The sequence below is a fragment of the Cheilinus undulatus genome, linkage group 2, assembly GCF_018320785.1.
Source record: "Cheilinus undulatus linkage group 2, ASM1832078v1, whole genome shotgun sequence".
Taxonomy (NCBI): domain Eukaryota; kingdom Metazoa; phylum Chordata; class Actinopteri; order Labriformes; family Labridae; genus Cheilinus; species Cheilinus undulatus.
The window spans coordinates 55,168,652-55,196,376 of record NC_054866.1 but is presented as its reverse complement, the minus strand read 5'-3'; the positions used below and the strand labels follow the sequence as shown (position 1 = coordinate 55,196,376).

The following is a 27,725-nucleotide window of genomic DNA, read 5'->3' as shown; positions in this document are numbered from 1 at the left end:
CCAGCTGGTATAGCAGGCCAAACATCTGTTTAATTAATGAAAGCACATCAGCCTCTGCTCATCTCCTCTGGACTTAAACAACACTGAAGTTTTGTTTAGACATACACTGCCTGGCCAAAAAAAAAAGTCGCCACCTGGATTTAATTAAGCAAACAGATATGAGCCTCCTTGTAGGAGCCAAACGTGTAAGTTTTGGAGATGCCTTTGGGTGTAGGTGGGTTTTGGTTTACACACGGATTAGTGGGTGTGGTGTTAGGTGGCACGGTGGTGATCAGTTAATTTACTTCACCTGTGCACCTGTGGGGTGCCTCTGCCGGAAGTTGGAGTGGGGTGAGCACAGGGAGGACATTTTCTGTTGACCGCACGTTCTTGGTTAGAATTTGACCTATTACCGGGTTTTTGTTCGGTAAAGTTGCTCAATGGTAAGATGCAGCGCTATGAAAATAAACTGGGTTTGGTGCGATAAAGTAGCGAGTGCGCGTCATCACTTTGACTCCCGTGTTTAGCCTGCAGCGGCTTTAATTTTGGATGGATCGGCCGCTATACTCCTATTGGATAATTACTGCATGGGCGATTATCTGTCAGCTGGCAACAGGTTATTTAACCCCAGCTGATGCAATGAGTAACTTCTCATTTCTTAAACAATGGATTTTTCCTTCCCTAATGGCACGGGCATATTCCAAGATGACAATCCCAGGATTCATCGAGTTCAAACTGTGGTTCAGGGCACATGAGACATCATTTTCACACATGGATTGGCCACCACAGGGTCCAGACCTTAACCCCATTGAGAATCTTTGGGATGTGCTGGAGAAGGCTTTGCGCAGTGGTCAGACTCTCCCATCATCAATATTAAAATTAATGCAACACTGGATGGAAATAAATCTTGTGACACTGCAGAAGCTTATCGAAACAACGCCACAGCGAATGCTGCTGTAATCAAAGCTAAAGGCGGTCCAACGAAATATTAGAGTGAGTGACCTTTTTTTTGGCCAGGCAGTGTATTTAAAGATGCTTCCAGTCAAAGTTTGCGATAAACAATATTGTCTGGGAAATATCAACGCTTCTGCCACCATCTGTATGCCATGATTATTTTCCATTTCACCACATATTAATCCACTATTTTATTGGTTTGATATTCCTACAAAGATCTTCATGATCTACCGAATAGAAACCTTTGTAGAGAACATTAGTGAGACAGCGCTGATTTATTTTGAAAGGGTGTACAGGAAGTTGTACTTTAATACAAAGACGCTTTACGCGGGAAGAGGTGAGTCGTGACGTAGTCAGGAGGCGAGGCTTTAGCTTTTTGAGTACGTAGACAAGAGTGGGGAGCTCCTAGTCCGTCAGCACTCATCAGAGAGAAGAAGAAGGAGAGAAAGATCCAGAATCAACTTTAAAATCTTTAATTTCAACGACAAACACAGAAACGAAGAAGACAAGATGGTGGCTAAACAGAGAATCCGCATGGCCAACGAGAAACACAGCAAGAACATCACTCAGCGAGGAAACGTGGCCAAGTCAACGGTGAGTTTAACAACGGCTGCTTTACTGCTGATGTTTCTGGTAAAAATGACTGAAATAAATACGTAATAATAATAATAAATACAAGCGTTACAGCGGGAAATAAACATTTTAAAATCAGTGAATATACAGGAGGACTACCTGCCCAGTAAGAGCCAGTGCAACCAGTCAGGTCCCAGTAACAGCCAGAGTCCATCGAGTCAGCGATTTATTCACCAATTCACCATCAGCTACCTGATTTACCAGAGACTAGTAAACACGACGAGTTTAGTCACTTCATCAATATTTCTACCAGAAAACAGGAAGTTTCATGAGAGCTAAAACTCAGAAATATCAATAAACTGATGAGTTCTAGGCTCAGTAATCAATACTTAACTAACAAACAGCCGTAAAACATCAGCTCTTTTAATTTCACTGAAAACTAGGCGAGTTCAGTCACTTTATCAATATTTACACCAGAAAAACGGAGTTGTATGAGAAACCATGAGTCACCATTATTGACAAACTGATCAGCTATTGGAGTCAAAGAACAATATTTAACTAAAACAGTTGTAAAATATCAATTTTACTCATTTAAAATAAACTATTAAACATGACCAGTCAAGTCACTTTATCAATATTTACACCAAAAAACAGGAAGTTGAATCAGAGTTACTCAGAAACAAAATACAGTCATCAATAAGGATAAACTGATCAGTTATAGAGCACATTAATCAATACTAACTAACTTACAGGTATAAAACATCAGCTATATATTTATTTAACTGAAACCAGACAAGTTCAGTCACACTATCAATATTTACTTAAAAAAACAGGAAGTTAAAACCATCATTATCATTAAACTGATCAGAGGGCGTCAACATTAAATTAGAAACAGCTGTAAAAGCTGAATGAATTCGCTTTATTAGACAAAAATGAAATCAGAAATGTTTGATGTATTAACTGATCAATCACCTGGAAGGATTGATCAGATCAATCACAATTTTATTTAAGAAAGAACAACTGTAGACACAAAGTAAGAACACGTTAAAATAGCTCATTGTAACTATTATTATAATGATTTTATCACTACTATTACTATTATAATGATTTTATCATGAATATTACTATTAGAGTGATTTTATTTTAAGTATTGTTTTATTATTATTAATATTACTATTAGTTATGATTAATATTATTATATTATGATCTTATTATTAACATTACTTATTTTTGTTTATTATTTTAGTTTATTAATTTCACTATTACTTAGATTTTATTATTGATATTACTGTATTAATATTTTATTACTACTAATTAAATTAATATTTCATTATTATTAATTATGAATTATTATTTTAGTTATAATTTATTTAGTTTTAGTTATTTTCACTGAGGAACTGTCAGCCTAATGTGTACAACACTGATCTATGTGTGAATGGTAGAGTAGACGAAATGTGTAAAGTAAATATTTGTATTTTTATGTCTACTGTTTATTATTGTGTGTATTTCAGTTGTGTGTATTATTGTGTCTATTTCTGTTGTGTATTTGTAGTGAACGTGTTGATTCTGTGTATTTCAGAGGAACCTGACTGAGGACAAAGGTGTGGGTCCGTGGCTGCTGGCCCTCTTCATCTTTGTGGTCTGTGGATCAGGTGAGCCTCCCTCCTCATCATCAGACAACCAAAACTTTATTAACCATCCTTCCTGGACGACACAGGGCTTTTAGAAACAAACTCCCCTTCATTTGAACATGTTTTTATCAAAGAAAATCAGAGTTTAAAGTCTTTAGATCCCATCAGACCTCCTCACTGCTCAGCCTGGCGTTTGCGTGGAGGAGGTCGTTTCAAAGCTGAAGCTCCACCTACCATGTCTGTGGGCATTCATGGATCCACATCAGGGCTTTGGACAGATCTACTAAAACAACATCGAACCACAGACAGCGTCTAGTTTTACCGTTATTGGCACTGACCACTTCCTGTCTGCCTCCTACGTCTCTACACCCAACGCCAAGGCGAGCGTGTTTCACATCTCCTCCAATCAGAGCAACTCTCAACAACAATGGTCGACTACGAAAACATCAGAGATTAGTGATTAGATCGCTGTAGACCACCTCAGGGACCAAACTCAGAACCTTCTAAAGAACTTCTTATTAAAAAAATAACTGTTTAGAATTATTTAGATCAATACGTTTATTGATATTTATCTGATCATTTTTATTGATATTAACCGATCTTTTTGAATATTTATCACTTAATATTGATATTAATTGATCATTTTTAGTGATAGGTATTTTAAATAACTTATTGATAAATGTTTCATATTGTCTTAAAAGTAAAGTTCGAACTGTTTTTTAAATAAATGTGCCAGATAATAAAGATGAAACTGAGCTGTTAGTGCCCCCTGGCTGAGGTGAGGTTACTTGAACTGTGAGTGCTCAGTAAAAATGTCGGCATGCTCCAGTGTCACAGCGACTCCTCTGAGAAAATCAATACATCAAACATCTGTTTGAACCTGAGTGGGCAGAGCTGCAGTTTATGCAGGGTGCAGTTTATCTGAGCACCATTTGTAGTGTCAAAGATCATATAATGCAGAGAGTGTTCACTCTGTGTCAAAAACCAGAAACTTTAAAGAATGAAAATCTGTGATGTTTATTTATTGATGTTTCAGGTTTAGTTTAAGTCAAAACATCAAAGAAAAGATGAAACTTTAAAGATGTTTATGGAAATGTTGATGTTTTCATATCTTATTGAAATAATAAATATTTTGATTAAACATGTTTATGAAATTAAATTAAGATGGCTATAAAACATCAACTATGTTCTTTCAAGAGAAAACATTCAGAAGGATGATTAGCTTTATCATCATTTACACCAAAAATCAGGAAGTTACATCAGAGTCACAACTCAGAATCAATACACTGATTGGTTTTAGAGAACAGATAAACAATAACTAATCACTTTGACTGTGTTTGTCTGCAGCCATCTTCCAGATCATCCAGAGCATCAGGATGGGCATGTAAAGTGATGTTACCAGCAGTGGGCGGGGCTACAAAGACGAGCAGCTAAGATGACGATGACGACAACGTGCCCTGTCTCCAGTGACCACCGTCCCTTTGAACTGAAGCGACCCAAACATTCCTGAACTCTGGCAGCGGTCTGCAGACCAATGGAGGCGACCAAACAGACCCCCCCCCCCCCCAAAATGGTTTATCGTGTTGATTCACGTGGCGCTGCTCGCCGACCTTCTCAGCGTCTTTCCTGTAAACAGCCACTGTGTGCCTTTCTCTGTTTACCTGTGCTTTAGCCCCGCCCTCACTGATTACACCTTATCAGTGCAGACGTGTTGGGGGAGGGGTCATAGTCCGGTGTGATCCTGTAAACTTTAACCGTGTGATACTGAGCGTTACATTCCTGCTGGGACTCTTCTCTCTCTCTAATCTCTCTCTCTCCCTCTGTCGCTCGTCCTCGTCAGTATGAGATGATGAAGGTCTTTTGAATCAGAAGGTTAGGAGGTGCTGACAGGTGTGCGTGCACTGTGTGCAGCTTCACCTGAACAATAAAGTTTCTTTTTGAACACAACTGCTCTCTGTGTCTGTCTCCTGTTCAGGGCTCCTACAGATCCTTAGAGTCTCTAAACCCTCGCTCCTCACCGGCTCCACCCACTTTTCCACAAGTTGCCAACTGTGGTCTACTGTTTATCAAAAAGGAGCCAAGGGCTCCAACATCCTCAGCTTCACAAACATTCTGTTCTTAGTCTCTGATGTTGTAGAAGCTGAGAGAACATTCCTTCATTGCTGTTTTCATCCAGGCCGGTCTAGAGGAGGATCATAAGGCAGACTCTATCCTGATACCTGAACCTGTCCGTAGACCAGGTGAACATAGAAAAACCAACCTAGATGCTCACTGTTCTTCTGACTGAGATCAGAAACTGATGCTCACCTATACAGGCTGAATCTAGAGGCCTCTGGGAGCATGGGGCCCCAGCCTGATGGTAGACTGCTGGTGGCCCCTTATTATTAATCTTACGTCAGGATGCAGTGTCTCTGGCTGTCCACTAGATAGTGCTGTTGGAGCAGGGATAGAACAGCTCAGTCTGATAAATCTGATTGAAGGTCAATGACAGATTAATAACTCCAACCGGAAGGACACAGAGCAGCTGGCCGTATCCCATAATGCATCACATCAGTCCAGGTGTGGGGAAGAGACGGCTCACCTGTGTAACAGGACGACGGTGGCTTCCTTGGCCTCCAGGTGATGGAACAGAAAGTCTTTACCTTTGTTTATTTCATGTTATATTTTCTGACGGGGGGCCAGTGTCTAAGAATGTTTTTGGATCTGATTTAGAGTTTAGCTTATATCAGTATCACCTAATGCTGAGATGGAAGATCTACCAACAGATACATGATTATTGATCACTGATTGATCTGAGTGTTTGAGCTAAAGACAAATTATGTATTTCACTTCAGGAGCATGAATTTTATTGATAAAAGTGGTAAATGTTTGGTTTTTAACTACTGAAGATTGCAGAGACACTCCTGCTCACTAAGATCTCTACGACAATGGAGAATAAAACCAAGACCATAACACCAGCATGGAGCCATTACTAAACAACCCCTCTTATCCAGTCACTATGGCTGCTGATGAGTCCATGCTGATCAATGATGGGTCTTTATCAATAATACCACAGTACAGTCTAGACCTGCCCTGTGTGTGAAGGTCTACAGATAAATCAAGCATATAGCAGTAGTTCAGTCAGTCAAGCACTGCCGTGTAACTGAGATCAGCTGATTCGCTCTGAACACGCTATTGGCTAATCACACTCATGCTGCCATATTTAAACCGCTCTAGCCTCCCTAGTCTCTGCTGCTCCCTCTGCAGGCTACTTTTAGAAACCCTCCTCCACCCCAGCTCCTCCTTTATTATGCCTCTGACTGAATAAGTCCTACTGCTGTCACTGATGCTGTTCTGCTCTGGGTTTCTGCTGCTTCTCTCCCTGCCTCAGGCTTTCCTTGTAGGTTCAGGACAACCACAACCCAAATATAAATACCAAAATACCAGCAATAAGAGCAAGTCAAGAACTGATAATATACTGAAAATATTTATCAATAAAAATCATGTGTTTCCTGACTGAACTTTGGTTGCAAACTACACCAGTAATGACTGACTACAACATTACATCAAAACAGTGTTCCATCAAATAGGCCAAAACTGTCAAAAGGCTGGAACAGTGTGGACATGGATCCAGTGGAAAGTCATCCAGTCAGCACTAACACGAAGCTGTCATCACTGATCAGAGGTTACACCAAAAAGCTGAAGGCTGTAAGTGAGTGGATGCTTGTTTGTTACACATTATATGGAGTCATTATTGTTGCAAAACTCAGGAAAGCATTTTAAGGTTCTGAGATCATGACTTATTGATTCAGCACTCACATCAGAGTCTGCTACGGGCCCTGTCTATAACCACAGTTTTTCTTTTTGTAAATGTCTGCTTGATTTCAGATCTTAAGTTAATTTATATCAATTACAACTAATACACCTGGTTATTTTACTAATGATACTAACAGGATCTTTGAAAACATGCAGGACGTGGTTAATGAATTCAACTCTTTTTTTGTCAGTGTTGGACCTAACCTTGCAAAATCAATTAAAAAAGGGGATGGCAGTCAAAACAGAGTTGGCAGAACTGAAGGATGTAAAATGTTGCAGTCTATGTTTCTAGAAGTGAATGATAATGAAATAGTTTCTATTTAGGGAAGCTTGAAAATAAGACATCAATTGATAGTGATGGGATCGACATGATTATTGTTAAAAAGACAATTGACTGCATAGTTAAACCTTTATGTTATATTTTTAATCTTTCTTTTTATACAGGTGTTTTTCCAGACAGAATGAAAACGGCAAAGGTTATACCACTGTTTAAAACAGGAAACAAACAGCTTTACTAATTACAGACCAGTGTCATTGCTATCACAGTTCTCTAAAGTGCTGGAAAAAGTATTTGCAAATAAATTAGATTATTTCATAGAAAAGAATAAACTATTAAGTGGGAGTCAGTTTGGTTTCAGAAGCAACAGATCAACTTCTTTAGCATTAATGAAAATTACTAAAGAAATTACTGCAGCAATAGAAAAAAAAGAAATATACTATTGGTGTATTTATTGATTTAAAAAAAAGCGTTTGATACCATTGATCATAATATTTTAATTTCAAAATTACATACATATGGGTTAAGGGGTGTCGTTTTGAACTGGTTATGTAGTTATTTAGATAAAAGACAACAATATGTTCACTTTTCTGGTTTTAATTCTGAGTGTCTCAATATAGAATGTGGAGTTTCAATGAAGTCTCAAAGTCACTGCAGTCAGTGTTGGTTGCAGATGACACCAACTTTTTTTTTGTTCCAGAGATGATTTACAAACGTTGATAATAAGAGTAGAAAATGAAATGGTGAAAGTGAAACAATGGTTTGATGAAAACAACTTGTCTTTAAATCTAAATAAAACAAAGTTTATGGTTTTTACAAATAAAAGAAAAGAGGAAAATATCTCACTGACTATAGATGGTGTTAACATTGAAAGAGTGTCTGAATTTCGTTTTTTTGGGTGTGATTGTTGATGATAAACTGACATGGAAAGCTCATATCGCTCACGTAAAAACAAAGGTGTCTAAAAATATTATTATTCTAAACAAAGCGAAGTTTCTGTTGAATTGCAACGTTATGAGAATGCTGTATTTCTCTCTTACTCTGCCATATCTTTGTTATTGTGTGGAAATTTGGGGAAATATATATATATATATGCAACATAAATCCATTATTTTTATTACAGAAAAGAGCAGTAAGAATTATTCACAAAGCAGGTTACAGAGACTACACCAACAATCTGTTTATTAAGGCAGGATTGTTAAAACTTGAAGATTTGATTGAGCTGCAGACGCTCACAGTTATGTTCAGAGCTAAAAGTAGAGCATTACCAGAAAATTTACAAAAGTTTTTTGTTTTTAGTTCAGAAGATGAGAACCATAGACGGAAATTTAATTTCAAGCATCAACTTAACTTAAAACATATGTGTATTTCTGTGGTTGGAGTTAAAATTCGGAATTCCTTACAGAGTGATATGAAGAGCTGTCTGAATATATTTGAGTTCAAGAAAATGTTTAAAGAGAGATTCATAAGACATTATGAACATGGTGAAGAGGGTGTTTTGTTTTCCTATTTTATTCTGCTGAGGGCTGGTGTTGTAAGACTCTTGAAAATGTTACTGTATCTTTCTTGAATGTTGCTGTAATAATATTCTCTCAGTTATTGTAAATTTGGCAGACCAACTGTTGAACATTTGTGTTTTGAGTGTGGGGCAGAGAAAATAAGAATTTTTCTTCTCCCCGCTCCTTTCTAGTCATGGAGTGGAGTGAGGTTGAATGTCTCTTTGTGAGGGAATGTGGATTTTGCCATGACTAGAACAAATAAATGAAATGAAATGAAATGAAATTCAGGTTTATTCTGAGGGTCTGTCAAACTGACACTCTAATTTTTCTCTGAGCTCTGACCATATCTTCATTGATGGACTGACCAATAGGAAACAGGTAGAGGATGAACCGACCAATAGGAAACAGGTAGAGGATGAGCTGACCAATAGGAAACAAGTAGAGGAAGAACCAGCCAATAGGAAATAGGAAGAGTATGAACCAGCCAATAAAGGAAGTGTGGTGGTAAGCCACAGAGAAAAATCAGAAGGGTTAATTTTAGAGCACAAACTCTGATTTGAATAGAAAGACTGAATGTCAGTTGTGATTCTAAAAACATGTAACCTCTTGAGTTTCGTTACCGTAATGACTCCATACATGTCCAGGAGAGTTAGCATCAACCCTGGAGGTCAGTAATAAACAAACCCTGCTGACCAATGAGAAAGGAGAAGAAGGGGTTTTTTTTAATGTTTTTTAATCAGCTCATGTCCCAGCAGCCTGACTGCGAAGTTCACTGTGATTGGCTCCCACAGAATCCTCTGTTTCCTGAGAGTTTTTTTTAAATGTTTATCTTTACTAAAAACATCAACGATAATAGCATCAGTTAGCATAAAGCTACATGGCTCAAACCTGCAGCCTTTGCACAAATGTCCCCGCGTTGGCCACAGTGAGGCGTGAACGCTGCCATGATGTCTCACAGCCAGAGAGAAAGTGGCGTCTGTTTCCTCAAAGTCCAAATACCAGTCTGAATATTTGTTGGACTAATGATGACCTGGTCCATGAGTTAGACCCAAACCCACAGCAGACCCTCCTCCAGATCCAGCCTCTGTCCTTCATCTCTGTCCTCTGGGTCTTCCACCCTTCTCTGCCCTTCATCCTGTCCTTTGTCGGTGTCCCTGGTCTTTGTCTGTCCTCTGTCTCTGGACATGGTCCCCTTTCCTTTGTGTCCGTCTTTTGTCAAAGTTCTTTATCCCTGTCTCCAGTCAGTGTCTTTCACCTTTGTCTCTGTCACTCATCACTGTCCCATAATCCCTCCTCCTCTGTCCATCTTGTCTGTCCTCCATGTCCATCTTATCCATCCCTTTTGTTTGTCCTTGGTCAAAGTCACTAATCTCTGTTCCCCGTCTCTGGCCTTTATGTCTGTCTTCATCCTTGATCATTGACTCTAGCCTCCGTCCTTCCTCCCCGTCCTTTGTCTCCATCTGTAGTCAGCGTCCTTTGTCTCTGTCCCTCGTCTCTGTGTCCTCAACTGTTGGATGGCTGCTCTGGTTTTAGGCGGATGGCCCAGGAGTTGGCGGACACGATGTCCCCCCGCCGATGGATGCGGCATGTGTACACGCCCTCGTTGAACTCGTTGGCGACGATGCGGAGGTCTCGGTCCTTCATGACGATGTACCCGGGGACAGAGGTGAGGATCTGCTCACCATCTTTGAACCAGCTGGAGAGGCAAACAGGAAGCTGATGAGACTATAAACAGGAAAACCTCTAACTTCTCCATAAGCCCTGCCGCCAATAGAGCTGAGGTTCCCAACCTGGGGTCTGGGCCCCCAGGGGCCCCACAGACCTGAGGGTCTGCTCTGAGTTTATGTTGCTGTAAAATTCATAATAATGTAGACTGTATCACAGAACTTTAGAAAACACAAGTCTGTGAAGGTGAAATCTACCTGAATTTCATCTCTTCAATGCCTATAGAAGCATTAATGTACAAATGTGGTCTGTAAGGGTCAAGAGGCCAACATGGCGGCAGCTAACACCCTAAAATCTGCATGACTGTAGTCCACCCTCGTCTGTGGCTAAGTTAAAACCAATGTCTCTCTGTGTCTCTGTTTCAACATTTTTGTATAAAGGCAAATCGATCAGCTGACCTGACTTTGGGTGGGGAGCGAGGGTTTTTGGTTCCACAGCGGAAACCCACCACCTTCCCCCGGGGAACCATCTTGGTCTTGACGTTGGCGGGAGGCGGTGTTGGCGTGGAAACCGCTTCTAGAGGCTCTGAGGACGGGAAATGAGAGTGATATTAGAGGAGGCGGGAGAATGCCCAGAGGGAGAATCAGGTTTCTGACTGCAACTCGGTGTGTTTGGACTTGTTCCTGATGATCCACATGTCCAGGTGAAGGTGCTGACTCACCATAGCAGAGGTCACAGCGCTGAGGACAGTTCTTCTTCATGAACGTCTTCCTGCGCTCACAGAAGCCGAGGCGAGCCCACGGGTCGCAAACACGCTTCTTATCCAGACAACCTGTACATAGACCGCACAAAATGACATGGTGGGAAACAGTGGGGCATGGTGGGACATAGTGGGACTAGGTAGGACACAGTGGGACACAGAAGACAACAGTAAGGCACTATAGGACACTGTGGAACATGGTGGGACACACTGGGACATGGTAGGACACAGTGGGACACAGTAGGACAAGGTAGGACATAGTGGGACACAGAAGACAACAGTAAAACACTAAAGTACACTGTAGAACATGGTGGGACACACTGGGACACGGTAGGACACAGTGGGACACAGTAGGACAAGGTAGGACATAGTGGGACACAGAAGACAACGGTAAAACACTATAGTACACTGTAGAACATGGTGGGACACATTGGGACACGGTAGGACGCTGTAGGACACAAGAGGACATGGAAGGACACAGTAGGACACTATAGGGCACGGCAGGACACTATAGGACATAGTTGGACAAGGTAGGACACTATAGGACAAGGTAGGACTCTACAGGACAGGGAAGGACACTATAGGAACCTATGGGACATGACAGGACATGCTATGACATTATAGGACACTAGGGTACACTAAAGGACACTATATTACATGATAGGACACAGTAGGACACTGTAGGCCACTATGGGACTGTGTAGGACACTATAGGACATGGTAGGACACTACAGGACAGGGTAGGACACTATAGAAACCTGTGGGACAAGGTAGGACATGCTTTGACAGTATAGAACAGGTTAGGACACTACAGGACATGGTATGGCACTACAGGACACAGTAGGACACTATAGGACACCTTGGGACACTGTTTGACACAGTAGGAATTTTAAGGGCACAGTAGGACACTATAGGACACAGTAGGACACAGTAGGAAATTATAGGACACAGTAGGAAATTATAGGATACAATATGAAATTATAGGACACAGTAGGACACTAGAGGACACAATAGGAAACTATAGGACACAGTACAAAATTATAGGGCACAGTAGGACACTACAGGACACAGTAGGACACTACAGGACACAGTATGAAATTATAGGACACTATAGGATACAGTAGGACACTATAGGATACAGTAGGACACTACAGGACACAGTAGGACACTATAGGATACAGTCAGACATTATAGGATACAGTAGGACACTATAGGACACAATAGGACACAGTAGGTCACAGAACAAAATTATAGGACACAGTAGGACACAGAAGGACACTATTGGATACAGTAGAACACTATAGGACACAGTAGGACACAGAAGGACATGGTACAAAATTATAGGACACAGAAGGACACTTTAGGATTCACTCAGACACTATAGGACACAGTAGGACACTTTAGGATACACTTGGACACTATAGGATACAGTAGGACATTACAGGACACAGTTTGACACTACAGGACACAGTAGGACACTCTATGAAACAGTTGGACACTACAGGGCACAGTAGGACACTAGAGGACACAGTAGGACACTACAGGACACAGTACGACACTATAGGACACAATAGGACACTACAAGACACAGTTGGACACTACAGGACACAAAAGGACACTACAGGACATTGTAGGACACAGCAGGTCATTCATCCTCACCGTAAAGCCTCTGGATGCCCCATATGTCATCCTGTCCGATGCTTCTCTGGCCCGTGTACGTGGCGTTGGGATGCATCAGAGCCTGAGGATCTCTGGAGTGCCATAGGCCAAGAGCGTGACCAATCTCATGAGCAGCCACCTGGACCAGGTCATTAAGCCACACCCCTAAACAGTCACATGACAGCACAGTGAAACATAAACATAAACACTACCTGGACTGTTTGTACTTTTACTGGAGCTGGTGCCGAGTCCAGGAGGCACTGGTGAGGAATATAGACATTAAAGTCATTTGCCTTATAAGGTCATGGAGGTCATGCTAATACAGAAATGATCCACCACAAACAGAACTGAACTCCTGCGTTGAGACGACAACATTCTGATACCGACCATCAGATCCAGAAATACATTTAAGTCTCACAACTTCCTTAGACAGCATGTATGTGTCAAGATCCTCAGACAACGAGCACTCCAACGTTTGTGTGGACGGACACTAGGATGGAGTGAAAGAAAAGGGTGGAATGTTTTAAAGGATAAGATCTTTATAGGCAAGGATGGAATGTTATTTAATCTTTAGAGGAGAACATTCTTCAAAGGCAAAAGTGGAATGCTTTATACACCTAAAAGGATGGCACGTTCTTCATAGGCAAGAATTGAATGTTTTAAAGGATCCCCCCCTTTAGAACCATGTTGATCCCCTCCAGAACCATCTTTACCACTTCCAAAACTATCTGTACCCCCTCCAGAACCATAACCATCTGTTATTAAACAGCAGTATTGTGTGTAGTTATGATGCAGTACTTTGCTCTTATACTACAGTATTGTTTGTACAAATGCTGCAGTACTGTGTGTACTTACACTGCAGTCCTGTGTTCTTATTCCGCAGTATTGTTTGTACTTATACGTTTGTACGGTTATTAAACTGCAGTACTGTGTGTACATATACTGCTGTACTGTGTTTTATACTGCTGTACTGTGTTTTATACTGCAGTATTGTGTTCTTGTATTGATGTAATGTGTGTACCTATTCTGCAGTAGTGTGTGTAGTTATGATGGTATTCTTTGTTCTTATACTGCAGTATCTGTACTTATACCGCAGTATTGTGTACGTATACTGCAGTATTGTGTACTTACACTGCAGTACTGTGTGAACTCATACTGCAGTGCTGTGTTCTTATACTGCAGTTCTGTGAGTACTTTTACTGCAGTACTGTGTTCCCTTACTGCAGTACTGTGTGTACTTATACTGCAGTCCTGTGTGTACTTATATTGCAGTATTGTGTACTTACACTGCAGTACTGTGTATACTTACACTGCAGTACTGTGTATACTTATACTGCAGTAATGTGTGTACTTATACTGCAGTATTGTTTGTACTTATACTGCAGTACTGTGTGTATTGTTACCTTGTTTCCAGCTGAACCTGGACTTGCCCAGGATCCAGAACTCATGGTTGTCAAAGTGGATTTCCCCTCGCGGCGGCAGGAAGGCATGAGCCAACTCGCCATTCAGACCGTCAAAACAGGGATGGAGAGGAGACCACCAACAGTCAGTGTGGTTAAAGGTGTAGAAACCTGAAACACATTATGACATCATCTTTAAAGACAGAGGGTGGAATGTTTTATAACCTTTGATGACATCATCTTTAAAGACAATGGAAGGGAATGTTTTGTGGACTTAAAAAGATGGCATCATCTTTTAAAGCCTATTAAAGGCAATAATGGATGAAAGCATCTGAAGCAGAGAATGGAATGTTGGTGATGTTGGGGATGTTAGGGGCTTTTTCTATCCAGTCTGGTTAATAATTTGCCATTGTTAGAATCTGAAAAACTAAATGGATATAAAACCATGTTAAAGCAGGCTGAGTTTGGTTCCAGAGGTAAAATCCTGTTTGTTATATGCCGGAGTGGATTTGATTTGCCGTGATGTCATAACCATCCATGTTAGACTAACCATGAACCAGCTGAAGGTGAAACCATGTCTATGCTCCTGTTGAAGAAGTTAGTACAAATCGACCTCATTTGAAGAAAAAACACAGCTAAGTCACATTCTCAGGGTAAAGAACTACACTACCCACAATCCTAGAGGGCCACTGGGACTCTGATTGGTGGAGCCCTCTGTTACCATGACATTGTTCAGCGCACCTGTGAACTAGATATGTTGATGGCATAAATACACTCAAACGTAACCTCACTGTTCTGAGCTATATAAAGACTAGACTGAAGCTAAACGGAGAGAGGAAGTTTATTAAAGTATCAGCAACAAAGAATTATGGGAAATCCAGTGGATTGTGAGACGTGTAGTCCTTCACTCTCAATAAAATCATAACCACAGTCTCTTGGTCCCCGTTTTCTCTGGTTTAACGCTGACTCAGGTGTTTTACAGTCAGGAGTATTCAGGGCACTGGTTGGCTAGTTTCCTGGTCAAACGTATTGATAGAGGGATTCTCTAAATGTCATTGGACAATCTGAATGAGGACATTTACCACTGGAACCTAGGCAGCAAAGGAAGTGGATGCGGCTCTGTTAAGGTCAGGAGCTGCGTACCAATGGTGATGTCAGCTGTGTCATTGGCGTCCATGACCTCGGTAAAGGTCAGCGGGGACACGTCGCTCCACTTGGTGAAGGCGATGCTGATGGCCTTTCTTGTGTCCTCCACATTCAGTGTGTTTGGAAACTTTATGATCCTGACAGAGGGAGGGAGAGAGGGCGAGAGAGAGACAGAAAGAGAGAGTGGGAGAGAGAGAGGGACAAGAACGAGGGTGAGAAAGAGAGGGAAGAGAGAGGGACGAAAGGGACATGGGCGAGAGAAAGGAAAGAAGGAAGAGAGAGAGAAAAAGGGATGAGGGAGAGAGAGGAGAGAGAGGGTGTGTGAGAGAGAGGGATGGGGAGGAGGGCGACAGAGAGAGAGAGAGAGAGAGAGAGAGAGAGAGAGGGAGTTTGATAAATGGAGCTCTAATTATGGGCTTTGTTACCCTGAGTGCTGTCTGTCAGGCTGGGGGAAGGCTGGTGATTCACATCCTGGGAGGCACGGCTCAGGGTAAAAGTCACCCCACTGTTAAGTCAGCTGGCCAATCAGAGGGCATTCAGGGGAAATCAAACCCAATCAGCTGTTCTCAGGAGCTCGGAAGGCTGTCTGTGCGATGAATAATTCACCCTGAAAAAAATCTACATCTAGATTCTTCAGAAAGTATTCAGACCCATCACTGTCCTCAGGATTGTTCTGTTTTCATCCTAATGCTACAGCCCATTAAATTAATTTTCTCTCTCATTAAGCTTGACTCAATACCCAATCATGACAGAGAGAAAACGGAATTTTAACATCTTTCCAAATGCATTAAAAAAAAACTGAAATCTCAAAATGAAATCAGAAATCAGAGCCAGAGCTCAGGTCCCTCCGACTCTCAGATCTTTGCTGAGATGTTTCTACACTGTCATTAGAGTCTGTGATCTTGTTAACCTGTATGTGATCTTGTTTACCTGTATTTGATCCTGTTTACCCGTATGTGATCCTGTTTATGTGTCAGTGATCTTGTTCACCTGTATGTGATCCTGTGTACGTGTCAGTGATCTTGTTTACGTAAATGTGATCTTGTTTACCTGTCAGTGATCTTGTTTACCTGTCAGTAATCTTGTTTAACTGTCAGTGATCTTTTTTACCTGTCAGTGATATCGTTTACCTGTATGTGTTCTTGTTTAACTGTTGGTAATCTTGTTTACCTGTCTGTAATCTTGTTTACCTATATGTGATCTTGTTTACCTGCCAGTGGTCTTGTTTACCTGTATGTGATCTTGTTTACCTGTCAGTGATCTCGTTTATGTATATGTGGTCTTGTTTACGTAAATGTGATCTTGTTTACCTGTCAGTGATCTTGTTTACCTGGTTTTAATCTTGTTTAACTGTCAGGGATCTCGTTTAACTGTCAGTGTTATTGTTTATGTAAATGTGATCTTCTTTACGTAAATGTGATCTTGTTTAACTGTTAGTCATCTTGTTTACCTGTATGTGATCTTGTTTACCTATCAGTGATCCTGTTTACCTGTCAGTGATCTTGTTAACCTATATGTGATCTTGTTTACCTGTCAGTGATCTTGTTTACCTGCAATCTTGTTTACCTGCCAGTGATCTTGTTTACCTGTATTTGATCTTGTTTAACTGTCAGTGATCTTGTTTACCTATCAGTGATCTTGTTTATGTAAATGTGATCTCGTTTACGTAAATGTGATCTTGTTTTGCTGTCAATTATCTTTTTTACCTGTCAGTAATCTTGTTTAATTGTCATTGATCTTGATTACTTGTCAGTGATATTGTTTATGTAAATGTGATCTTGTTTTACTGTCAGTGATCTTGTTTACCTGTCAGTAATCCTGTTTAGCTAAAAGTGATCTTGTTTTACTGTCAGTAATCTTGTTTACCTGTCTGTGATGTTGTTTACCAGTCAATGATCTTGTTTACCTGTCTGTGATCTTGTTTACCTGTTAGTGATCTTGTTTATCTGTATGTGTTCTTGTTTACCTGTCAGTGATCCTGTTTACCTGTCAGTGATCTTGTTTACCTGTATGTGATCTTGTTTACCTGTCAGTGATCTTGTCTGTCAGTGATATTGTTTACCTGTGATCTTGTTTACCTGTCAGTGATCTTTTTCACCTGTCAATGATCTTGTTTACCTGGTTTTGATCTTTTTCACCTGGTTTTAATCTTGTTTAACTCTCAGTGATCTTGTTTACCTGTGATCTTATTTACCTGTCAGGGATTTTGTTTACCTGTGATCTTGTTTACCTGTAAGTGATCTTTTTCACCTGTCAATGTTCTTGTTTACCTGTCAGTTATCTTGTTTACCTGTGATCTTGTTTACCTGTATGTGATGTTGTGGTGCATCCACCTGTGACCTACAGGGTTTATGGCGTAGCGTTTGTATCTTGTTCCTCTGAGAGCCTCCGTCAATTTGCAGCTTTTAGGAGTCTGAAAAACACAAACACCAGAATCTTTAACCGACCAGAGGCCTCCTCCTCTGGCATGAATATTGCTCATGATGATGTCACTTCCTCTAACATGAATAATGTTCACCAGGTGATGCCATAAAAGTGAGGAATTGTCCATCAGAGTTTTTACTTGGCTGAAATAAACCAGACTGTTTCATAACTCCATGTCATTGATGCCGTTCACATTCATCTCTGAGAGCAAGGGACAAGGCTGAAGGGACCCTCAGGGGCCATCAGGGGCCACCGCATTAAAAACAGGCATGATTCTGTACTAAAATCCCTGCATGGGTTCAGAAACACTTGCAGAAATCATTGTCTGTTAACACTGGCCATGCCATCCACAGATGACAGCTAAAGCTGGATCATGGTGAGAAGAAGCCATATGTGAACAGGATCCAGAAACACCACCGTCCTCTCTGGACCAAAGCTCATTTAACATGGACTGAGGAAACATGGAAAACTGTTCTGTGTGTTCTGTGTCAGAGGAAACCACAGATGCTGTGTCCTGTGGACTAAACAGGACAGGGAGCAGGACCTTGACTATTTCAGCAAGGTGATGCTAAACCACATACCACATCCATCACAATCCATCTTCTCAAGGAGAAGATTCTGGGTCCTGAACTGGTCTGTCTGCAGTCCAGACCTTTCACCAAGAGAAAACATTCGGAGCATCAGAAAAGGAAAAATCCAGCAAAGAAGATCCAGGACTGTTGTGCAGCTAGAATCCTACATCAGACAAAAATGGGCAACATTCCTCTCCATCAGCTGGTCTCCTCACTCTCAGACGTTTACAGGATGTTGTTAAAAGAAGAGGAGATGCTACACAATGGTAAACATGAAGCTGTCCCTTCTTTTTTGAGATGTGTTGCTGCCATCAGATTCAGAATGAGCTAATATTTTCCTGAAATGTTGAATGTTTCAGTTTAACTCTGATCTGTTGTTTCTGTACTACTGTGGATCAAATATGAGTTTATGAGATTTGACAATCACTGACTTCTGTTTTTATTTACATTTTACACTGTGTCCCAACATTTTTGGAATCAGGGTTGTATATTTATCCATTTATTTCACAGGGGTACAGGAGTAAGGATGTCAGGTTTAGTCAGGGTCAGGTACAGGGTCAGGAACCCTGGAGGGTCCTTCATCAGGTTGTATGACCAGAAGGATTTCCCCGTCTCGTTGGGAGGGCGATCACCCTAGCTGCCCCCCTCTGAGTCCACCTGTGTGATGTCCAGAGGCTCATGGGTAATGTAGTATTCATGAGAGCATGGATGTTCCTCCGAGCTGGTCTGAATGGGACAGTAGAAGAAGAAAGAGTTTGTTTCCTGAGACGTGGCAGCGAGCGCTGATTGAGTCCAGATGTGAACCACCTCTCTCTTCTTCATAAGCTCCTCCTCCTCTTCCTCTCCCCCCTCAGATGTGAACCACCTCTGTCTCCTTCATGAGCTCCTCCTCCTCTTCCTCTCCCCCCTCAGATATGTGTCACCCACATGTGAACCTCCTCATAAAAACACCCTCATACGTTTTGTTCTCACTGTGAACTTCCTGTCTCCAAACATAACCAACACATGGAAACCTTAAGAGACCTCCAAAATAAGAGTCCTGCTGCCTCAGAGGCCTCTGATTGGCTAAAAACAGAACGTTCTGTGATCATCCTCCGTCCTCACTAATCCAGGATGTTTTTGGCTCCGTTCTGTTAAAAAGTCTTCCTCATGACTCTCTGGTTGTTCTTTCTCTCCACTGTAGCTCTGAGGAATGTTGTTCATGGTGATCTGTGCAGATCTTTATCAGTACCAGGACTCCTGAGTCTCCTTTAGTCTGAAAACCTCGCTCCTCTCCAGCTCCACCAGCCTCTCCAAAAATGTCAACTATGGCCAACTGTGGCAAAAACAGAGGTTCAAAGCCCACAACATTCCCAGCTTCATCAACATTCTGTCCACTGCCTCTGAAGATGACATCATCCATTAAAGCCTCTAAGACATTCCATCCTTGCCGTTGAAGATGACATCATCCATTAAAGCCTCTAAGACATTCCATCCTTGCTTCTGAAGATGACATGATCCATTAAAGCCTCTAAGACATTCCATCCTTGCCGTTGAAATGATGTCAACCAAAAGAACCATTTGTATAGTTTGGGATGTTATCTACCTCCAGGTGTGACTACCTCACCTGTCCTGTCATGGTGGTTATGGTCATAGATATATATATAGAAGAGTAAATACGACACGCCCCTTTGAGCTGTGTGCCTACGTTGAGGCTAAGCTAGTGGGGGCAAAGTGTCAGGGCATTATGTGGTTGTAGATGGCACGAAAACTAAAACAACAAGGATGCCTGCACATTGTGCCGTATACGGTTGCACACTACACTGTACGGTTGAAACAAGGAAACTGGAAATAACCTTTCATAGGTAAAAATAGTTTTCGGCACTTTTTTCATTATTAAATCTTTTTGAGAGCTTCAGTAACTACCTGGCTACTAGCAAAACACTAACGCAAGCTAGCAGCTTGACAGTCAATTACCAGACGATTATAGCTGTAGTATAGTTGTACAAGCAGCAGCAGTAGTAGTATAAATAGCCTTTATAGTTGTAGAAGTAGTTTCAGCATTTGTGATAGTATTACCACTTGTAGTAGCAGTGCCAGTATCAGCAGTAGTAGTTGGTAGTACCACTACTACTAGTAGAAGTTATATAAGTTATAGCTAGTTATAGTATATGTATAGTTATAAACGTTATTTAAGTCCAAGGTGAAGTGAAGTGTTACTATTTACTCAGTGACACGCACAACAATTTCAATGTACCTGTTTCTAACTTGTAGAAATGGCAATAAACTCTATTCTATTCTATCTCCATAGAGTGTGTTTGTTTCTATAAACATGTAGATAAGGAGAGAGAGAGAGAGAGAGAGAGACAAATAAATTAATATAAATGATTAAATCTTTCGATCTAAAAACATATTTTCTATATATGTATATCTTTATCTTTCTATTTTTATACATACAACTATATGTCTATGTATATACATTTATAAATATAGATTCCCAAACACTGGACTTAAAGAGTAAAATAACTAAAATTTTAGTCTACATTGGTAGAAAGCCCTTTTCTGTTTTTTCTTTAAATCAAATGTTCTGTATTAATAGCACATGTTTTGACATTGACAATAAAGCAAATCGCGTGAAAATCAGTTGAGAAATGAGCAAGTTATGATTTATTTTCAACGTACATGCATTGCCTTTAATGGGAACATTGCCCCCGCCAAGATGGCCATCACATAGGCATGTCGTTTAGCGGACTGCTACAGCATGCTGGCATATCTAGTGTTCTATGTATATATATATCTATGGTTATGGTAACCTACCACCTGTCCTGTCATGGTGGTTATGTTAACCTACAGGTGTGACTACCTCACCTGTCCTGTCATGGCAGTTATGGTAACCTAGAGGTGTGACTACCTCACCTGTCCCATCATGGCGGTTATGGTAACCTACAGGTGTGACTACCTCACCTGTCCTGTCATGGCGGTTATGTTAACCTACAGGTGTGACTACCTCACCTGTCCCGTCATGGCGGTTATTTTAACCTACAGGTGTGACTATCTCACCTGTCCCGTCATGGTGGTTATGGTAACCTGCAGGTGTGACTACCTCACCTGTCCTGTCATGGTGGTTATGGTAACCTACAGTTGTGACTACCTCACCTGTCCTGTCATGGCGGTTATGGTAACCTACAGGTGTGACTACCTCACCTGTCCTGTCATGGTGGTTATGGTAACCTGCAGGTGTGACTACCTCACCTGTCCCGTCATGGCGGTTATGGTAACCTACAGTTGTGACTACCTCACCTGTCCCGTCATGGCGGTTATGGTAACCTACAGGTGTGACTACCTCACCTGTCCCATCATGGCGGTTATGGTAACCTACAGGTGTGACTACCTCACCTGTCCTGTCATGGCGGTTATGTTAACCTACAGGTGTGACTACCTCACCTGTCCCGTCATGGCGGTTATTTTAACCTACAGGTGTGACTATCTCACCTGTCCCGTCATGGCGGTTATGGTAACCTGCAGGTGTGACTACCTCACCTGTCCTGTCATGGTGGTTATGTTAACCTACAGGTGTGACTACCTCACCTGTCCTGTCATGGTGGTTATGGTAACCTGCAGGTGTGACTACCTCACCTGTCCTGTCATGGTGGTTATGGTAACCTACAGTTGTGACTACCTCACCTGTCCTGTCATGGCGGTTATGGTAACCTACAGGTGTGACTACCTCACCTGTCCCGTCATGGCGGTTATGGTAACCTACAGGTGTGACTACCTCACCTGTCCCGTCATGGCGGTTATGGTAACCTACAGGTGTGACTACCTCACCTGTCCCGTCATGGCGGTTATGGTAACCTACAGGTGTGACTACCTCACCTGTCCCGTCATGGTGGTAATGGTAACCTACAGGTGTGACTACCTCACCTGTCCTGTCATGGTGGTTATGGTAACCTACAGGTGTGACTACCTCACCTGTCCTGTCATGGTGGTTATGGTAACCTAGAGGTGTGACTACCTCACCTGTCCTGTCATGGTGGTTATGTTAACCTACAGTTGTGACTACCTCACCTGTCCTGTCATGGCGGTTATGGTAACCTACATGTGTGACAACCTCACCTGTCCTGTCATGGCGGTTATGGTAACCTACAGGTGTGACAACCTCACCTGTCCTGGCTCTGTATTACTTCCACAGACTTAAAAAAGTTTGATCTGGACTGAAACCTCATCAAAGTTTATCTTTCTGAGTCTAACTCTTCCTAAACATGAACATTCAGATCACGTGACTCCAGCTCCACACCGACTAAAGGTCACTGACCTGCGGCCTGAGACTGATCCCGCCCGCCTCCGTCATCGCCATCACCAGGGTCACCAGAAGCAGCATCCCTAGGGGGTCCATGATAATCCTGGACTACAGAGTCCGCATCATCAGGCAGCGTGTGCGCGTCCTCGGTAGGATCAACGCTCGCTCCTCGGGTCGTCGGGAGCGCGCAGCGTGAGTCCTGCGGCTGTATAAGGAAGCGGTCCGGTCAGTCCGGAGAGTCCAGACTTGATCTGAACAAAGTGAGGGAAGTTTACCGAGAGAGGGAGGAGGAAAGAGAGCAGGGGAGAGGGAGCGCTCGCTGCTGCAGTGGGGCTGCTCCGGAGAGGCGGGGTCAGGTGTGTGAGAGTGTCAGATTACAGATCAGGTTAACCCTTCAGCTGCAGGCTTAGACTGATGATTTCAGAGACAGGTGGAGTTTGCCAGCAGGAATAAAGTTAGATCAAAGCTAGAACCGTGAGCTACGGTGGCCCTGACGGTAAAACGCAAAAACATTTAACTGAATGAAAACAGAGACAGAAATGTAAGACATGTATTTCATAAATCTATTTTAATGTACAGTGCTTAACAAATTTATCAGACCACCACCCAAAGTGAGGTTTATGCCGCAGCTGCACCATGAAGTGCTTTAATGCGGCCTCTTTCATTTTCAGAGAGCTCTCCACGTTTTACCATTTTGAACGGGAATGAGGAATTTCAAACTGAATTCCCTGTTTTATACCCAAATTTGAGCCGACTCACTGGGCTTCTCTGAGAAGTCAGAAATTAATCAAGCATAACATTCAACCACTAAAACTTATTTTTCTCTTCAGGAATGCAAGTAAATAACTATAAATTGACATATTAATCAAGAAATATTAATGTGCTTTACTATTTTTTCTGTTTTTTGTAAATCAATAAATTTGAAAACTCATGTATAACAATAATAATTATATTTTAGCATTAAAAATATCATTTGGGTTAAAGAGCTTCTACATATTGGTGTATTAACCATTGCAAAAACATGAAAAATGACGTTGGTAATTACCAATGCTGTTAATTTAGGGCAGCTGTGGCATAAACCTTACTTTGGGAGGTGGTCTAATAAATTTGTTAAGCACTGTATTTAACCATAAACCCTCACTGAGATTAATAATCCCATCTACCAGAGATGGGGACTCGAGTCCAGGACTTGGACTCGTGCACAATCCTCGGTTTTTAATGTTTCCATCATGAGCTCTTGTCCACCTGTCACTCTTTCCCCTTTCCTCCCCTTCCGTCTGACGGTTTGTACGTCTTTTATGCAGCACCAACGGCTGCTGTCCTTCAATGACACACAAACACCGCGCTCACACACACCTACTCTGACACGCACGCGAACATGTTGGTAGTGCAGACTGCAGACCTCAGGCTTCTGTTGAGGGCAATAATTTTAGAATACCCAAACTGTACTCTCCTGCATTAAAGCTCCTCTCTGACCACGGAGGATCAGCGTCAACGCTGTGTGTGTGCGTGCTCCAGCTGTGTGTCTCTGTTTCGCCGGTGTGGGCCATGGGTGTGTGCAATGTTATAATATTATTTGATTAATATTCCCTTAATTATCATATGTTTATGGGAAACAAATTAATGTTAGAATTTCTGCATTGAATGAACATAAAAGATTATAGAAAGATTAAAACTTTAAATACGGTTCATGGAGGCAGAAACAGAGACAGATGGATAAGAGGCTGTAAAAGATAAATTTGTAACTAAAGAGTCCAGGAGATTTCAGCTGAATAAAGTCAGATTTAGTTTGATTTTACCCACATAAAGAAATTTACACCATAAATGATGACAGAAGTTTCTTAAGGAGAATGGAGGAAGAAAAACTCAGCATGACTTGGACTCAGGACCAAAGGCTTGAGACTTGACTTGGACTTGTGACCAAAGACTTGAGATGGGACTTGGACTCTTGACTAAATACTTGAGACATGACCTGGACCCATGACCAAAGACTTGGGACTTGACTTGGACTTGAGACCAAAGACTTGAGATTTGACTTGGACTCAGGACCAAAGACTTGAGACTTGACTTGGACTCGTGACCAAAGGCTTGAGACTGGACTTGGACTCAGGACCAAAGACTTGAGACTTGACTTGGATTCAGAACCAAAGACTTGAGACATCTTTGACCCTTGACCAAAGACTTGAGACTTGACGTGGACTGGTGACCAAAGACTAAAGATTGATTTGGACTCAGGACCAAAGGCTTGAGACTTGACTTTGACCAGTGACCAAAGACTTGAGATTGGACTTGGACTTGTGACCAAAAGCTTGAGACTGGACTTGAACTCAGGACCAAAGACTTAAGACTTGACTTGGACTTGTGATCAAAGACTTGAGACTTGACTTTGACCTGTGACCAAAGATGTCAGACATGACTTGTACTTGTGACCAAAAGCTTAAGATTTGACTTGGACTCAGGACCAAAGACTTGAGACTTGACTTTTAACCCTGACCAAAGACTTGAGACTTGACTTGGATTGGTGACCAAAGGCTTGAGACTTGACTTGGACTCGTGACCAAAGCATTGAGACTTGACTTGGATTTGCCACTCAAAGACTTGAGACTTAACTTGGACTTTAAAAAAATAACTTGAATGCACCTCTAAGCACCTCTATGCACAGCCATCTACTATCCTGTAAAACAATAGACATAACCGGAGTAGCAGACACCAATGGATGAACCAATCCAGACTCAGAGTCACCAGTCTGAACATCTACAGTCTTTAATCTAGAACTATCTAAGGAGACCAGATCACCCAAACTGGATGTCATCATGTGACTGAGTCAGAGCAAAGGTCAGTCACATGACTTTCAGAGGGCAAAGGTCAGTCATTTGACTCAGTCAGAGCAAAGTTCAGTCATGTGACTGAGTCAGAGCAAAGGTCAGTCATGTGACTGAGTCAGAGCAAAGGTCAGTCACATGACTTTCAGAGGTAAAGGTCAGTCATGTGACTGAGTCAGAGGTAAGACGGAGCATGGTTAGAAAAGAAGGGTTTGTCAGTGTTTCAGCTGACATGAAGACACTAATGAGTTCAGGACTTTAGGTCTGTTCTAAACCTCAGGTATCCCTGGTAGACTGGGTCTAAGGTCTTCCTGGTAGACCGGCTCTAAAGGTCTCCCTTGTTAGACAGGGGCTTAAGGTCTCCCTGTTAGACCGAGTCTAAAGGTCTCCCTGGTAGACCGGGTCTAAAGGTCTCCCTGGTAGACCGGGCTTAATGGTCTAAGCACGGATTGGTTCCTGAAATCAGAACTTCTTTACAGTAGTTTAGTATCGGGAGAATCACTGGTCAATGATGCGGGTATTTAGAGGACCAGACTCAGTCACCCACATGCGTGGAGGTAGACGTACGCTTCAGAGGATCCATCTGAGTCTTAAAACATCCTGACTTTCTTTTTATCTGGATTCAGAACCAGGTTTGACTCTGAGAGTCCAGGTTTAGGGAATCCTCCTGGTCCCCCAGGACCCACCTGGAAAATTAAACATCCAGTTGTTTTGATCCACAGAGTCTGAACGTGATAGTTCGACCGCTGTCAGATCTCTGAACTGTCCATGAAACCACAGCGTCTAAATCTCAGACCATCAGAGAGGAGCTGATATATCTGAGATGACTGGACAAGCAGCAGATGGAGCACCTCCTGATTGTATCCCAGAATCCTTTTTTACCTAGACTAAACTAGACATTCCCACCTTTGCCATATTTATGATTTATTGGTTTTTGAAATTGATTTCTGGCAATCGTTTGTGTTTGTACATATTATCATTAATGTTTGAAATACCTGACATACTTTTGCATTTTGACTAAATATTACTTTTCATGAACTGTTCTTAAATCCTGCTAAATGTTTTTGGGCTTCAGGGCCACCGTTGTTATTCTTTAAACAACACACTGCTTCCTGTTGATGCCTCTGGGGCCCCTCAGGGTCAGGGGCCACAGGTAGGGCCACCCCAAATTGTTTCTCCAGCAGCAGTACAGCTGTGACAACAGACTTTTATCTCCGTCTTCTTCTCCCTGTTTAAACTCTAATGTCCTCTTTCCTTCCTCTCCTCATCCTCCTCTTTCCTCTTCTTCTTCCTCATCTGTCTCCATTTCATCATTCAGCCTGAACAACAAAATCTCTGCCAGTCTCAGCAGAGGATGAGTGTAACAGTAGAGGATGATGAGTGTGACAGCAGAGGATGATGAGTGTGACAGTAGAGGGTGATGAGTGTGACAGTAGAGGGTGATGAGTGTGACAGCAGAGGGTGATGAGTGTGACAGCAGAGGATGATGAGTGTGACAGTAGAGAATGATGAGTGTGACAGCAGAGGATGATGAGTGTGACAGCAGAGGATGATGAGTGTGACAGCAGAGAATGATGAGTGTGACAGCAGAGGATGATGAGTGTGACGGTAGAGAATGATGAGCGTGATGGTAGAGGATGATGAGTGTGACAGCAGAGGATGATGAGTGTGACAGTAGAGGATGATGAGTGTGACAGTAGAGGATGATGAGTGTGACAGTAGAAGGTGATGAGTGTGACATTAGAGGATGATGAGTGTGACAGTAGAGAATGATGAGCGTGACGGTAGAGGATGATGAGTGTGACAGCAGAGGATGATGTCTGTGAGAAGAGAGGATGATGAGTGTGACAGCAGAGGATGATGAGTGTGACAGCAGAGGAAGATGAGTGTGACAGCAGAGGATGATGAGTGTGACAGTAGAGAATGATGAGCGTGATGGTAGAGGATGATGAGTGTGACAGCAGAGGATGATGAGTGTGACAGTAGAGAATGATGAGCGTGATGGTAGAGGATGATGAGTGTGACAGCAGAGGATGATGAGTGTGACAGTAGAGGATGATGAGTGTGACAGTAGAAGGTGATGAGTGTGACATTAGAGGATGATGAGTGTGACAGTAGAGAATGATGAGCGTGACGGTAGAGGATGATGAGTGTGACAGCAGAGGATGATGTCTGTGAGAAGAGAGGATGATGAGTGTGACAGCAGAGGATGATGAGTGTGACAGCAGAGGAAGATGAGTGTGACAGCAGAGGTTTTTGTTTCTTTATTTATTAGAGGAAACAACAGATT

The 27,725-nt window shown here is 42.0% G+C and overlaps 2 protein-coding genes across 2 annotated transcripts; one reads left to right on the top strand and one right to left on the bottom strand.

Annotated features, from left to right (window-relative positions):
• Positions 1-1,313: 1,313 nt before the first annotated feature.
• On the top strand, positions 1,314-5,084 carry LOC121522698 (stress-associated endoplasmic reticulum protein 1). Its single transcript, XM_041807297.1, has 3 exons — positions 1,314-1,527; positions 3,086-3,158; positions 4,485-5,084. The coding sequence occupies exons 1-3, from the start codon at positions 1,444-1,446 to the stop codon at positions 4,523-4,525; spliced, it is 198 nt and encodes a 65-aa protein (XP_041663231.1). The 5' UTR covers positions 1,314-1,443; the 3' UTR covers positions 4,526-5,084.
• A 2,268-nt stretch (positions 5,085-7,352) lies between these two features.
• mmp23bb (matrix metallopeptidase 23bb) lies at positions 7,353-22,883 on the bottom strand. Its single transcript, XM_041796618.1, has 8 exons — positions 22,629-22,883; positions 17,645-17,751; positions 15,336-15,475; positions 14,196-14,363; positions 12,793-12,957; positions 11,095-11,205; positions 10,832-10,958; positions 7,353-10,404 (listed from the first exon to the last, which is right to left on the bottom strand). Exons 1-8 carry the CDS (start codon positions 22,707-22,709, stop codon positions 10,212-10,214), a joined length of 1,092 nt encoding a protein of 363 aa, XP_041652552.1. The 5' UTR covers positions 22,710-22,883; the 3' UTR covers positions 7,353-10,211.
• Positions 22,884-27,725: the final 4,842 nt, after the last annotated feature.